Here is a 16,943-nt window from a genome sequence, read left to right on the forward strand (position 1 = left end):
TCATACATCAACCAAATATCAGTCCATGATTAAAAACCATCAGATTTTCTAAAGTCTGGAGAGATGGTATAAATATTAAGATTAAAAAAAACAGTACAGCATAACAAGGACAAGTTGGTTTCTAACCATTCAGATTCAAATTCACTAGTACACCAATTAAAACTTAGTTTATAATTAGAGATTGGTACTGATAAGCACATGCATTGACATCAATCCGCAATACACCTCAGTCTCACCCACAGCGTTTCGAGATCACCTGTAAGTTTACAACAGCAATTTATTTGAATCGCGCAAAATTTGGATACAAGATGGAAAAAGTAATGCATACACAGAGTACTGCTATACAAGCGTTGTACCTGGACCCACTATTGCTACGGCTACGACTTGGACGTGGACTTGGACTCTTGCTCTTTTTGGGGCTTTTACTAACACGTTTCTGCCGCTGTAAATGACATGATTAAAACAACGATATAGCAAATAACAAGGTTTATAAGTTCTTGATTATTCTAAAACATTTGCAACAATGGACCCTGTAGTCCAGTACAATAGAAGTTTACCAAGTAAAACTGTTCCAAATATCCATCTAACAAACTGGATATCAGACAAATTAGTTGACTGTATAACATGACAACCAAATAGAAAGATAAAACAAATTATAATAAAACCTAGTAAAAATCAACTTACAGGTGGTGCTGGAGACCTGGACCTTGACCGTGATCTGCAAAAGTTCCAAAAACAACCCAGTTTAATATCCAATTGTTCCTCTTAACAGAGATCCAATAGCCTTGATGCCAGTTCCACGTGTGAGTTTCATTATATAAAAAAACCAGAAATATTACGGCATCAATAGAATAAGGACCAACTACAACAAAATATATAAAAAAACAATTTATAACTCGAAAACCTATAAAACCATATAATGTCAAAATTAAGACTCTAGTAAACAGGATACCCGAAAATCCCATAAAGTTTGAATAGCGTGCTTCATTAGCTTGACAGCATTTGATGGGACAAAATTATATGTTTCCACGGCAAAGGATGGTAGTTCCAGATTCAAAAGAACTAAGTTCAAGAACCAGCTTTACCATCAAAATCCATAATCTGCTTTGTCCCATATAGCACCCTTGACATTCCCGATGCTTATTTAAACAGACACACCCGATAGGCTTTCAAAGCTTTGGTCAAGATAACTCCTATCTCCACAACCAAATATGGCATTTGAACCAAGTCTCATCGAGAATTTAACATGCAATCCCCAGAGATGCCGCAAATATCCAATATCTAAAAAACAAACAAGGTGATTTCATCTTTAAAAAAGATAAAATTGACACGATGATAGTTTGACAATCCATTGGGTCACTCAGTAGTCAGTACAACCATCTGCTTTTAGACATCATGAACTATAGCAAGAGACAAGAGAGGCTAGCTTTCTGGATGAAAATAATACAACTTCGTCTCTGCAAACTGTGAGAGAGTCCTCCCCAAGAGGAAAAGGTAGTCGATATATTTGCCAAAGAGGAATAGGTACTCTAACCGTAATTTTGAAACCTAGTCCTAGTGTAAATGCAATTCAATACATATATTTCATATATCAACTCGGCAAAATTTGCTCAATAGCTACCCAAATTATTTATATGTGAAATACAAAACTTCAACTTCTTTAAAGGCTTAAGGATCTCTTTACATACCCAAAAAAAAATTTCTTACACATATCGATGGACTAGTCAAATTATTACAAACTATAAGATTTCACAGCCTTACACTCTTTCTCAATATATATGAAAAGGAGCGTAGCATGTAATAATAACTTCATAAATCAGTCATTAAAGTATCCAAAAAACAGAGTGCAATGATAAAATTACCAGACATTTAAACATAGATACATCCACTATATGAAATAATAATCATATCACAGAAATCTGATGACTATACCTTGACAGAGCACGCGGCTTCGATCTAGAGCGCGACCGAGAGCGAGAAGATACAGATCTTGAACGAGATCTTGAACGGCGTGAAGATTTAGGTTTTGGAGATTTGCTGTAGATTTAATATTAAAGTTATGCTAAAAATAAAGCAGCACAATAATCATCTATTATGTGATTCAATCGTACCTCTTACTCCTGCTCCGACTCTTACTTCGACTACGACTGCGGCTGCGACTGTAACTTCGGCCTCTGGAGGGACCTGGACTGCGGCTTGAATCATAAACCTTCACCTATGTCAGGAATAGTATTAGAGCAAGTCCAATAGGTTACCTATCTCATTACTTATATATAATATAAAATAATGAATCCTAGTGTGTCTTAGTAATTTAGGTAATCTATTTTTAGTGCCAACTCCAATAGCAATCCCTATATTTGTTCTCCTAAGATTATTTTAATAATAAATTTGAGAGAGAGAAGGGGAAAATGAGGGAAAAGACAAAGAAAGGAGAGAGATGATTATTTTATTCATAAATATTAAATAGGTAATGACTAGGGGTTACTTATAAATAGGTGATGGCTAGGAGATTTGAGGTTGTGCTAGTGATTTAGGTAATCACTAGGATAGTGTTGGAGTGCATCTTTTTGAGGCATTACCTAAAAATGAGTTTAAGAGCTCATTTAAGTAACCTATTGGACTTGCTCTTATGAGACTACAAATATTTATATATGAGAACGAAGCAATAAGTAATAATGATATTTTAACTAATTAAAGTCAGCTCATATCATACTCGAATTACACCACGAGAGAAGGCATTTTTGAATTCAGAGTCATCCAATTTCCTTATCTGAAATGATAAAACACTTAATCATATATGATATATATCTAAAGAGAACATTTCTTTAATATAAGATAAAGCTAGTAATATATCAGTTGACTTTCAAAGCAAACTAAAGATAACTTACAGCATATTTCATATCGTCGTAGTTCGTATAATCAACAATACCAGTTGTGCCTGTGAGACAGTCAATATACATCCACCACAAGATCATTTAAAAAACAGTGACTTCTATATTACATATGACAAAAAATGCTTCAAATAAAAAAATACCAGCACTGAAGGATAACGGTGCCAAAATTATGCAGTAGGAATAATTTAACGTTATATAGAGAGGCTCTGAGGCACATAGGGTATTATATTACCCTAGTAGCATGTTTAATGCAACTATAACTAATGCAATGTCTCTATTTTTGACATCAAAAATAGAACACGTCTCTCAAATGCAACGATAAACATGAACATAAAATAGCATAGGCACAGATATTGCTACAACTGTGACATAAGCATTCAAGGAGGAAAAGTGATAAAATGGATTATTACAAGCTAGCATGCATATTTAAAATATTAATATGACAAAAGTGATAGGTGCAAAGTTGGTTGCTTTAATGGTTACCACTTATCAGTTACTCCCTCTGTCCCCCCAGGTAGTTTACCTTGGGGGACGAGAGTTTGTCACGCATTCTTATGCTCCTAGAAAACATAATTCCGTAAATTAATTTTTTATTTTTTTTTTCTTTTGAATGAGAATTTGATGTTTGGATTTTTATACACAAAAAGATAATCTTAAGAATAAGTTACAGAACTATGTTTTATAAGAGCCTTGAAATGTGTGTCGAGCAGTGGAAAAAGACTGTAAAGAAATGAGAGGGACGGAGGGAGTATCACGCTCTTTTTTTAAATATGCATTAGACTTCAAATTCTAAAAGCAAGGATGAACCTAATTATATTTTCCACATAGTTACGCAGGTAGGAAATGTGATAAAATGGATGATTACAAGCTAGTATGCACAATTTAAACATTGACAAATGCAAAGTCAGTTAAATTAAGAGCTATCTCATTCTATGCATTGGACTTCAAATTTTATTTTAGCACAGAAATTAACCTTTTAATGTCAACACATACCAATAGCTATATGTATTTTAGTGCAGGACATGCTCCAACAATATTATGAACATGCATAGTACAATGATAATATCATAGGCAAGCTTTCACAGTCGTCATTAGTTACCAAAAGTCGAGGGTTTGAGTCTAATTCATCAAATCATGATCTTAGAGTGAATGCTTACTCCAAACGCAAACTTTGTTGTAATCAACCCATATGATTTTATTTAAGATTATTTAAATCATTAATTATAATATATTACTAACTTATATTTTATATCAACATCCAATCATTATTATCCACATTCAGTGCATCTTGAATTGATATATATACTAAATAGTAAAAAAATTACTAATGAGATTTATTAAACCTGACTATTTGAGTGAATATATTAAATGTGTTTATTAAAATTAATAATGTCGAGGTATAGTTAGAAAAACATGATTAACCATCAACCTATATGTTGTGGTTAACATAATCCATTATTTCATCCAACTCGAACGATGAAACATAGAAGTTATACACATCATATATATATATATAGGTCTAACTTCCTTGGTGACCACATATATCTGGAGTATTGGAGTTCTCCATCTGTACCGTTCATTTACTTCTAATCTAACGGCTACAAAATTAACTGGTTTTTTTTAATTGCAAGGTTGTATATTGGCAAATGTAGTTTACATAATACAGATCATTTGTAACTGTCACTCAGTTACAAGCCCCATTAGTGGGGTTGGTTTTTCCGTAAGGCACCAGGCGACCAGCATGTTTATATTCAATTTATTCCTCTGTTCTGTTGCTCGCAGTTGTCCTTCACCATATTGTTTTGTTACTCGCAATTGTCCTTCACCATTTTTTAGAGTTATTTTCATCTCTCAAATTCAGATATTCATATTGTTCTGCAATTGGTGAACTAAGAGGAACAAAATGGAGAACAGTAACGGTTTGATAATGGGAGGAAAAAGAAGGAGACTTGAGAAACAATATAATACGATTTCTATAAATCTGTATAAGGTTGTTAGTTACAGTTTTTAAAATTATAGATATTATCCACTTGTCTCTCAAATCCACCATGCATGTTTATTTTAATCCAACGGTGTTGGTAACTTGGTATAGGTCTTCAAAGACTCCAAAATCTTTGTACTCCAAGGAGCCCAACTCTCTCTCTCTCTCTCTCTCTCTCTCTCTCTCTCTCTCTCTCTCTCTCTCTCTCTCTCTCTCTCTATATATATATATATATATATATATATATATATATATATATATATATATATATATATATATATATGATGTGTATTTGGGCATTCTGTCTAAATTTCTACTCATTATCAAAAATTAAAGCAAGCGGTATGGAAGATGCTAGGGCCCAAGATAAAGGTCCCCAGTGGTGGCACTTAATTATTTCATTTAAATTAGCAGCTTACCGCCACCCTCACGAAAAACTTGGGCAAAGCATACATCTCCTGCACGACGCATATGATCCTAAACAAATTCGAATGAATTTAATTAAATAAAGGTGTAAAGGCTTCAATTAAACATCACTGTTTGTCATTGTCTGTGCAACAGGGAACCATTTAAAAATTCCGTCTTACCTTAAGGTCTTGCCATGATGCAGAAGAGGGTAATCCGCTCACCATGACTGAATGATAAATGTAAAAGTGATCAGCGCTAACAGATGATAAAAGACGCACAATATTCAGTGCTAGGAGGAACTGAACTACTTACCACGATAATCTGAACGCCTCGACACACCTCCACCACGTCCACCACCACCACGACCACCGCCATGATTACTATGGCGATCTGATGAAGATAAATTACCATTTCCACGCCCGCCATGTGCAAGCTCAACCTACTCATATAATGTAGAAGAAAACAATTTGTTATAACTACTTACAATTAAATGTGTGATAAACTTGCATTCTATGTTTGACCTACCCGTAAGCGATGACCATCAAAATCATAGCCATCACGTCCCCTCATAGCATCAGCAGCATCACGAGCCTCTTCAAACTGAAAATTATTTTGACACCATATGAGACCTAAACATAGATTAACTTAAAATTTTAAGCAAAAGCTTACCTCAACAAATGCATAGCCAGGCGGTCTTGGTGGAATTTTCAAGTCAACATGAGCAATTGGTCCATACTTCAACGTCAAATGATGCACCAAACAAAATAAAATCAGGTATTTTTATTAATAAAAATCTTGCAAAGTTTTAGAGTTACCATCTACACATCCTACATAACATCCATCATCTTTCAGATATATGAACATATTTGCTGTGCTAAATAACCAACTTTGTAGACACTACTCAAAGTACTATCAAATCTAGTGTAAAAATTAATGTTGAATGGGAAAATAGCATCCAGACAGTAGCCACAGTATCTAACAATAGACAGATTCATACTCATACCTACATTGAGGCATTTAAAACCAACTTGGTGGACTGGCAATATGATTCCAAATTTTCAACTGGTTCCAAATATACAAGCTACTAGAGTACTAGACTGTTGTTTCATTAAAATAGTAATGAACTAGCAGGATTATCTTGTTGTGGTTCCGCAAAGTCAACATTCAATCATGTGCCAGAACAGCAATATACTCCTTCAGCCATACATTAACATATAGCTCCTATTTGCGTTAGTAATAGCAGATAGACTCGATCAGACAATATTTACTTTTCTCATCATTTCAAACATTCTCAAGTCGTTGAGCTAAATAATAATCTCAATTATCTTCTAATAACAAAATTTCACAAATTTCTCCCTGTTATAACTTTAATTTTGATACACTATTCTCTACTTTTTCTTTTTCGCTACCATTCCAAACACATAACACTCACATCCGCTACATAAAAATTATCAAATCGAACACATGAACTAAATAGCATCCACATTATCAACAAAAGAGACCATCACCAAATTTAACCACATAACAATCATCAACGCATATCAACAACTGAAAGTTTCCATAAAAACCAATCTATGATACGGAAAATCGGAGAGCAACATAAGCAATAAAAACACCTTGTAAAAAATATCTTCGACTTCGCGCTCGCGAACATCGCCAGGGAGATTGCCAACATACAGAACCTTACTCGACCTGCTCATTGCGTCTAATCAAAATTTAACACATACAAAACCACAATTAGATGCAAATTGAGTTAAATTAAGTTAATAATATAGTTAAATAAACCTATAGATACGCATATAAGTACACATATACGTTAAAATTAGATAGAATTGGGGAGGGAGGGAGGGAGGGAGAGAGCGAGTGAGAGAGAGAGAGAGAGAGAGAGAGAGAGAGAGAGAGAGAGAGAGAGGAGAGTGGGAGAGAGGGGGGGGGGGGGGAGAGGGAGGGAGAGAGAGAGAGAGAGATTTACCTGAAAATAATTGGGGGAGAACAAGAAGATTTAAAATTAGGGCTTTGAATTTTAGAAGAGAGCGATATGTATGACAGTGTGAGTGTATGTTGTGTCATTGTGTCGTTATTGTGATGTAATTAACGACTCGGACTGAGTTAAGGTAAATTTGCACATCATTTATTTGAAAAAATTTATATTATTAGAATTTTTTCTTAATTCGAAGATGAGATTATTGTCTAATTTTTTAATTTATTTTATTTTAATGAATTATTTAATATAAATTTAATTTATTATGAGTGTTATTCAAATGCGGCTTGTATGGAGACAAAAAAAAATTTATCGTAAAAATTAAATAATTATATGATAGTAATTTTGATATTTACATATTTTAAAATATAATAGGAAAAATTAATATTTGTATTAATGTTTGATATTGAAATTCATACAACCGTCTGGAAAGATTGTTTTTCAAATTACGGCAATCTATTTTTATAATATAAAATATTAATGAGTGTTGAAAATTATTGGTTGTTAAATTCTGACTCAATATTATGAATCTGCCAAACAATGTTACGCAAAAATTTAGAAACATATTTAAACAGTAGCTAAACATTGATATTTGAATATTTCCTAAAGTATTTTATTTTTAATCATTTATTAATAAGCAACTATTTATTTTAACAATGGTAACCTAAAAAATCAAGTTGTCACCCAAATATTATTTTTTAATGTACAAATACCTCAAAATTAAAAGTTTCCTCATCTAACATAAAAACCAGCAGAATAGCTCTTACAGTAACTGGGGATTACCAAAACAGCAAGAATGCAACATGGTAAAATTACAAAAGAGTATAGCACTGTGAAAGGAATGACAAAAGTGCCATTCTGCCTCTGCATATAATGAAATAATTTTTTCCAACCAGCTGAAAATCGGTAGGCTTTGTATTTTTGTTGTAATTGAGAAACACTATCCTCAGACAAGCAAAAAGCTTGACCTGCAAATGAGAGTACCATAAGCCAAAGGCGATATTCTACTAAATAACAACCGGACCATGAAGGTGATTCTTCGTTCACAATGTTTATAACAATGGCTGCAAAAATGCTCCGGAAGAAAGTAGTGACAAGGCTCAATTGTCGTGCCTCTTTGCCAAATCCAGAAAGCAGAATCTGCCACATTTTATCACAAGGTTCAAATGATCAAGCCAACATTATGAACAGAATTTAATAATTTCAGCATTGCTAAAATTTAATTTCAATAAACGAGTCCAGTTTGGACTACTTGAGCTGCATTGGTAAAAATTTTACATGGAAAAGAATATATATGTGGGTGATTATGAAGTTATATTTGTATGTTTCTTATATGTTGAGCGAAAATTACCAGTGCAAATTTGATACTAGCTCTTTAGGACATCTTGGGCGCAACTGGGATCAAGTAACATCAATAGCTACTGAATACTCATGCAGTTGCATTTCATGAAGCCTTTGTGATTAAAAGGCCACTTTTCCTGCAATTCGTGAAACCAATCAGAATGACCTGTTTATCTTGTTATAATGACATCCATACTGATACAGAAGTAACATAGAATACAGTATAATACATTGTGACCGTGTTTCAAACTCACCTCAAAGATTGTCGTCTGATCTTTGAAGTAGTTTTTGGCAAGCAATGGTACCTGGAAATTCAAGAAAAGTATAACCTAGCAACATGGATCTGTCGCTTGTTGTCATTTCCCTGAAAGCGAATGAGGGGCTAGTCCAAGTGTCTAAAACAGAAGGCATTGCAGGCAAAACTACCTTCTTAACACCCAAATTAATGAGCTTCTCTTCAAGCACATTCATTAATGTCTTGCACATACCTTGTCTTCTGTAATTGAATCGTGTAGCTATAAAGGGTATTTCTGCTACTTTGTCGCCAAAAACTCTTACTGTTGCAAATGTAACGACTCTATTACCTTTCTGCAAGATCACAGTATAAAATCCTTTAAAATCTAGTTGTTTCAAATCCGATTTCCTGCTAAAAATTACAGCTTCACCAACATCCCTCCCACGCCAAGGCTCTGCCACGGGTTTAAAACACTCATGCATCACAACAAGTGCACGCTTCAGCTTTTTCTTTGTCTTAGGATCATCCACACTGATATTATTCTTTAACAGAGTCCAAGTTAAATTATTTCCATCCACAACAATTGGTTTCCCTAACAACCGCTTAAGACCAGAATGTATGTTCTGACACCTCTTACTACAAAACCACTTGTTCCGCTCCAGCTTGCCAGCACGGTATCCACCTATGCACTTTACATGGTAGTGTTGTTCACATTGATCACACTGTTTATCACGCATAAATTGATCATCTCTGCAAACACTCTGGCCACAAATTCCACAGGAACATGATCGACAGTACCAAAACTCACCAGCAGGAATCTCTGACAGGCCAAGACAAGGTGCATGAAAAGCAGAAGGGCATTGATCACATAACATCAGATCTCCACCTTCCCTACACACTGAGCAAACATCATCATTTCGGTCTTCCAAAGTCTCAGTCACTTTTCCACTGTTAACACAAGTTCTTCTCCTAAGAACCCTTGTAGCTGCCTTACAATCCTCCCCTTTAGGCCCTTCTGACAAATAGGAATCACCACCCGTACTTTTCTTCAATTCATCAAAATCATTCATCTCCTCACCCCCAATCTTCCTCTTCTTCCCCCCTTCACTCAACTCACATTCCTCCCTTCCAGTATCATCAACACTACCATCTTCCAAGTCACTGACAACGTCTCTACGTCCACTATCCTCAAACAAATCGATCCAAAACTCCCTTTTCCCACGCTCCACACCCGAACAACCTGGCACATAAACATCCACATCATTATTCACCACTTCCCCCTTAAGACCACCTAATTCCTCCACCTCTTGGCCATCCAAACAAGCCTTGCATGCAGCTCGAACCGACAAATACTTCTTGTTCCCAACAGGAGACCAGTACCTAGGCTCTCTCTTCCCACACTCTCTGACCAAATGCCTTAAAGACCATCCTACAGCCACCAAATGCTGCTTAGCTTTCAACACTAACTCCTTCATGTCTTTTCTTGTACCTCCTGATCCATCTGTGTTGTTGTAGTAATCAACAACAGCTTGAGGATTGAACAAGGGCTTGATGCTCTGAGTTTGATACTTGAAATCCATGAAGTCTCCTGGAGTCTCCTGGTTGGATTCCTCAGAGTGATAACTATGAGACTAGAGTACAACCAAATTTTATACTAGTTTTGATATTGCAAAGTTTTCATAATTTTATTTGTTTTCCGAAAAAAATGGGTAGTAACAGAAGTAAGCAGCTTATATATATTAGTATTAACTGTGTTAATATGAATAAAATTTGGATATATCATGAGGAAAAAGGTAATAGTGAAAGAGCTTGGTAAGTTTTATCCTCTAGAGAGTTTAACATGTAATGCAATTCTAAGACTGATCATAAATTGGCCAGTAGCGAGAAAACGAGAAATGGGTTAATCTCCTCGAGTGACAGTACTCTCCCCCCCTGGTTTTTTTTAGCTCGGGCAGCGGGCTTGACACACATTTCAAATATTCTATAAAATGTAAATTTATAAGTTATTTTAAATTTTTTAAGAACCAAAATTTAATATGCAAATATTTATATAGAAAGAAAATTTTCAAAAGTAATTTATAAAATTATATTTTATATACGTCTTGAAATGTAAAAACATGAGTTTAGAATTTTGAAACCAGAAGCTGGAATTCAAAAATGCAGCTTCTTTTGATTTTTTTTAGTCATTTGCATTTTGTTATGAAGCTTTTAAATTTTTAATGTGTAATAAATTTTATTTGTTAATAAAACTTCTTCTATTATAACAATATTTTTTTTTCTAATTTATAAATTTGAATTACCAAATACCTTATAAATATAATTATCAAAACACATTTAGTAACTTATAAATCAAATTCACTTGTCAGTCTCTCAAGTCTACAACTAAATTGAGCTCAACATAGTCTTGGATTTTTCAACAAAGCTTCTCACGATCACTTTGTACACAAAGTTACACTTCTCCATCTTCCAAGGCACTTAAATAACCTAGCAGATTACTTCTCTAAAGGAGCTAAGAGAGGAAAAATGATGGCAGCTTGGTGTGAGCAATAAAGAAGCCTTACAAAGATGGATCAAGAGTGCCTAGCCAGTAGCCACCCAATTAGGATTAAGAGTTCAGTGTAAAAATATATGGTGCTTTAACTAGTTTTATTGCAGCATCAAATCAAAGCTTCCAGGTCAACTATAAGGACCAATGCATGTAGCTCAAAATCTTCCATCATGAGGTTTCTGGTGCAACAATAGTTAACAAGGCAAGTATGGCATTTGAAGATGCATATAGAAGCTAGCAGTATAAGTATTAGGTTTTCTACCACTGTAGTTACACCATTCTCTTGTTGGAGTTTGGTTGTTAATAAAAGTCTGGCTTTTCAAAAAGAAAAAAGAAAACAAAGCTTCTAGCCATTTGCAGAGCCAGCTGAAATTTTCGTGGGCCAAGAAAAATACCCGAAATTTGTTTATATACCATGCTAAAAAACCCACTGTAAATCATGTGGGGCACTAAACAAACCAGAGATTTTTTAATATCCAATGGTAACTTCTTGACAAAAAAAAACGAAACAGCAAGATGGTAAACTTACAAAAGTGTATAGCATTGTCAAATAGTAATTATAATGTTTTACATCACTGAAAACTGGACTCCCTCATTTGATCTCTATCCATTTGTAGCATGACAGGAAGGTACCACTCTACCTCTGCATTTCAGCAAGTCGATAATTTTTCACGTTATTTCAGTTATTCAGGTTCTCCTCATCTTCCTCGCTTTCACTATGTTCTTCCTCCATATCCTCATCGCTTCCAATATGTTCTTCTTCAGTGTCCTGAGTTTTACTCCCTTTACTGTTTTCTGAAAGGAGAAAAAACAAATTAGAGAACCATTGGTGTGTAATGATAAGCTATAGACTACGAGAACTAAAAAAAACTACACGAATATGGACTACAATTTCCAAAATGCAAATGAAGGCTTATGAATTGTGAATGGGCATAAAGGTATGTGTGGCTCAAGAATATAATAAAAGGTTCCTGCCATTTCAAAAAATAAGAACAATATTTACTTGGTTGCAGATGCAGATTCTGCATACCCACACAGAAGAGAGGAGCCTAAGGTCTTAAGTCGATTTATCATGCTGATGTAAATACGAGATACAACCACCACCGGCCATAAATACATGAACTTCATACTTTCATGAGACATCAACCATCATCACAGATCACCGCTTCTAAGCGAAATATATTTACAAAGTTATTAACAATGACCGTTGATTCCAGCAATTTTATGAGTTATGATATCCCCCCCCCCCCCCCCCCCCCAAAAAAAAAAAAAAAAACACAGGAACTCCTGCTACTATTGGAAACTCAAATGCCTATTGACGTCTAATCAAGCCTTAAAAAGTGGAACATTAAATTATTCTTTAGTTTTGCAAGACTAGAACTAAAGAATAATTGTTTTAGAAGACTATAAATAAAGAAAGGAATGCCATAACCTTAAATTATTTTATTTTGCTTTAGAACTACACAGTGAGATGTCAAGAGCGAAAATTATCGTACCGTATTCACTGAACATGACGCCACCAGAGCACAACCCTTCCTCGATTTTTATAAGTTGCAAAGACATTCTAGGCCCCAACTCCTGAAGCTTAACAGCACTTTTGTTAGTAGACCGGTTAACTCTGCCTAAATCACTTGGCAGACTCACATGTGCTGCTTCATCGTCTGCTTCACTTTCAGATCCATAGCCAGCTCTTCACAGAGAGACGAAGGAACATAACAAATAAAAAAGAATGAATCAACAACGAATCTACAGTTAAAAATTATTCATTTCTTTTGCCGATCATAAACTTAATTTTCTATAATAACAACGATATGACAGGGAGACTTTATAGCATCCTCAATTTATAGACTGAAAGATATTTGAATTTTACTAATTCAGAACTGCATGATTCATACGTATACGTACAAGGTAAAATGTCCTCAAATACGAATCTCATGCATATGTGTGTGTGTTTAAGTAAAGAGAGAGAGGGAGAGATCATACTTTGTCACAAAATCACTCACGTCCTGAAGATCCCTGAGATCAGGAACCTGATGGTTCTGCACAAATTTTCTGATTCTACGTGAGACACCAACCGGCTGTAATCTGATTGAAAAATGCCGAAAATCAATAAGCTTTGTATCCTTGTTGTAATTAAGTAACACTATCCTCTGACAGGAAGAAAGCTTGACCTGCAATTGAACGTGAAATATGAGAAAACCATTACTCAGCAAAATAGCAACCTGGTTATAATGGTAATTCTTCGCTCACAGTGTTTATATCAATGGCTGGAAATATATTCTGAAACACTGTAGTAATGAGGCTCAGATGTCGCTCTTCTTTGCCAAATCCAGAAAGCACAATCTGCCACATCATCAAAAAGGTTCAAACAAACATAGTACATTATGAGCAGAATCTACAAGTTCTAGCTTTCTTAGTGGTCAGCAATATGGGATATAAAGATGAGAATCAAGTTTGGCTACGTGAACTGGATTGATAAAGATGTGGTACACAAGCAAAAAAATATTACATTAGTGTGTCTCTTGATATATTTATACAAGCATGTGCAATTTAAATCTGCATGAATATAACTGCATGTTCCTTATAAGTTGGACAAAAGTACCAGTGGTGAATTTGCGAACAGATCTTTAGGACATCTTGGACGCAACTGGGATCGAGCAACATCAATAGCCAACGAATATTCATGTATCTTGAATGTAAGTGTTGGGCCTTGTGGCGTCTTAGCTACCCTCAAGTAGGGTGCAGTTGCAGTTTTTGATAACATAAGAAAGTGTGTAACCCCCATTGGTCCTGCAACGTTCAGGAAGTCTTTGAGATTATTACGCTTCTTCTCCTGCAATTCGTGAATTTAATTAGAATGATCTAATTATCTTGTTTTAATCAGATATACATTAGAAGTAACATAAAATAGATGTTAAATTGTTTGATAAGTTACTTAAAAGAATCCTAAAGATCATATCCAGCACTTGGCAGTTGGCAAGAATATCAAATAACTGAAGTGTGAAAGAATGTGAGAAGCAGCCAAGCCAGAAGTGATTAATTAAAAAAGTAAAAGTCTTCAATTTATTATGAGTGATGTACAGTTGCAAATCTAGAGATATGCAGACTCTCAGCTAATCACTTGTCACTTACTCACAAATCACGATCTTCATATTAGAAGCATTTACCAAGTAGGACTATGCAAGAGATGCAAACATGTACATATATGGAAGCACAAGTTCACAAAGTTGCATGAATAAATTAACCTGCTTCCCATTAATTATCTAATTAGTACAAATTAAGGTTACATGAATAAATTTACCTTAAGCTTAAGTGCTGTGTACGGAAGCATAAGTTTTCTCAAGTCTGCCTGCAACTGTTTAAGTGAACCAGGCAACTTCCCTCTTGAAAAAACAAAGCTCCGCGGTATCCTGTCTCCAGTAATATGATCGACATTCTGCTGCTGTTGTTTCTTTACAACAGGCTTGACAAAAGGAACTCTCTTTTTCTGTTGCATTTCAAACAATTACAAATAATAACATTACACTCTGTAGGTCTGATACCTAACATCGACATACAAAAACAGAAAATAGATAAGTAACTGTTATAACAACTGCTTACATTCCGAAATCTTGGCATAGCCTTAGAATAGCTTCCCAATACCCTTCGCAGCTATGCACTTGTGACTCGTTGCTTTAACAATCAAACTGCACATACATTTGTATTCAATTACATAAAACTTCAATCTACAGTTTTTAACCGACTACTCTCTTGCAGCAATTTCTCTCACACACATGCTAGAGTTTTGAAAAATAAATCTCAGCACACGACTTCGTACTGACATAACAAACAGTTCAAGAACTCCTTAAAAGATTATTAACCAAAAATCCACTCTTCAAGTATCAACCAACCACTCTTTTACATCAATTTCTCTTAAGCTTCTGCTCGAAAGTTTCAATTTTTTTTTAACCACATAACTTCCTAACAACAAAAACTGCTCAATAATCATCATTAAAAAAAATCTCAAAATAACTCTCACAGGACTTTCATCAAACACTAAACACCATTAATCATGATATTGCTTCAGACCCGTCAAATTCTCAAAAAACAACAATCTGGGTCATCTTTATTTCACCTACTAACCATCAATGACCCCTTAAACAGACCTATTTTCAACATATAAAATAAATCATCACATAAAATGAGCTTTGTATTGCTCAAACACAGTTCGATACAGCCAAAATTAACACACACAGACACACTAAAGAAACAAATAGTTTGTTACCTGAGTTGTCTGAGCTATGTATGGTGGAGTGAACGCAGCTGTGGGTGTGTGCGCGCGTTTTGAAGGTGTTTTAGTGTGTGTTGATTAAACCCTGTTTTTACTCGTTATCAGGGTTTTGCAAGAATTATTGGGCTTGAGATATATGCAAAAGTTTAGGTGGGCTGAGAATGAAGGCCCTAATTATGATTCTGATTTTCCAGGCCCAAAAATATAGTATGAATTATTATGACATGCCCGTCCTACATAGTTATTTTCATATAAATTATATAAAGAAAAGGAGAATTACAATTTACATGTCCATTTTGGGGAAAAAATTATTTCAAATTAGTTGTCCACTTCAACTTTCAATGCAAAATCATATTTCCAAAATTATTTCTACTCCACATATCTCTTATTTATATTTTCTGGATCAACCTCATACCACATGTTATGATCATTTAATGCAATTGATTTGTAAACAACTACTTTTCTTAAACTGTGATTTTTTTAAAGTAGACATGTAATTTGAAACGGAAGGAGTATATGTCATGGTAATTTGGAACGGAGGGAGTATATTTCCTGGAATTTGAATATATAAAATAATAATAATTCTATAAGCTGAAAATATATTAGTTTATAAAAAAAATATTAATCATCCTTTTTTCTTATTAAGTATTTAACTATATCAAATTATTTAGTTATATATGATAATTAATATGTCATAAATACTTTCAAAAAAAATATGTCATAGATACTTTCAAAAAAAATGTCATAGATTATATATCCGCTTTTAAGTTATTACAAAAAATATTGCATCTTTCTTATTTTTAATTTTTTATTAAATTAAATTTTAGATTTTCAAATTTCCGAAAAAGAAGACGAACTTTTAACTTTTATAAGTGAACAATTATATATCAATTTTTGATTGATTTTCAAAAATTAATTTCTAATACAAGTAATAATCAAGACTTGGGTCCGTCCGAACAACGATAAATTAGCGATTAATCCCGATTAATCGGTCAATTCACAGAAGAGGAGCTAAACAGGATTAATCTTTTAATCCCTCGTCTTTGTTTATCAAACAATCTTCCACCAAGGAGTACGGTGACCAGGCGATATTGCTACATGATTATTGATTGATGTTTTAACATATTTTTTTTTAGCTTTTTGTTTTTATAAACATTTGTTGTGTGTATTTACGCCACAACGAAGGTACGCTTTCTTAAACTTTTGAAAATTTACTTTAATATTGATTTTGTTGGGTTATAAGTATTATGTGTAAACATGAATATTGATACTCTTGAATTCATGT

At 34.2% G+C, this 16,943-nt stretch overlaps 2 protein-coding genes across 3 annotated transcripts; both read right to left on the minus strand.

Annotated features, from left to right (window-relative positions):
* Positions 1-44: 44 nt before the first annotated feature.
* On the minus strand, positions 45-7,373 carry LOC108214433 (serine/arginine-rich-splicing factor SR34). Of its 2 annotated transcripts, XR_010290205.1 has the most exons (15): positions 7,256-7,373; positions 6,900-6,988; positions 5,953-6,018; positions 5,809-5,883; positions 5,596-5,722; positions 5,463-5,509; positions 5,295-5,352; positions 2,889-2,938; positions 2,714-2,770; positions 2,112-2,215; positions 1,933-2,037; positions 953-1,281; positions 685-718; positions 357-442; positions 45-256 (listed from the first exon to the last, which is right to left on the minus strand). XR_010290205.1 is itself a non-coding variant. In XM_017386426.2 (14 exons), the coding sequence occupies exons 2-14, from the start codon at positions 6,981-6,983 to the stop codon at positions 253-255; spliced, it is 897 nt and encodes a 298-aa protein (XP_017241915.1). In that variant the 5' UTR covers positions 6,984-6,988; positions 7,256-7,373; the 3' UTR covers positions 45-252. The 2 variants fall into 2 exon arrangements, 1 of the variants encoding a protein (XP_017241915.1); XM_017386426.2 differs by lacking the exon at positions 953-1,281.
* A 4,407-nt stretch (positions 7,374-11,780) lies between these two features.
* LOC108210787 (peter Pan-like protein) lies at positions 11,781-15,790 on the minus strand. Its single transcript, XM_017382202.2, has 8 exons — positions 15,653-15,790; positions 14,989-15,074; positions 14,690-14,875; positions 13,991-14,221; positions 13,639-13,731; positions 13,372-13,559; positions 12,885-13,078; positions 11,781-12,183 (listed from the first exon to the last, which is right to left on the minus strand). Exons 2-8 carry the CDS (start codon positions 15,004-15,006, stop codon positions 12,068-12,070), a joined length of 1,026 nt encoding a protein of 341 aa, XP_017237691.1. The 5' UTR covers positions 15,007-15,074; positions 15,653-15,790; the 3' UTR covers positions 11,781-12,067.
* Positions 15,791-16,943: the final 1,153 nt, after the last annotated feature.

The sequence above is a fragment of the Daucus carota genome, chromosome 3 (assembly GCF_001625215.2).
Source record: "Daucus carota subsp. sativus chromosome 3, DH1 v3.0, whole genome shotgun sequence".
Taxonomy (NCBI): Eukaryota; Viridiplantae; Streptophyta; class Magnoliopsida; order Apiales; family Apiaceae; genus Daucus; species Daucus carota.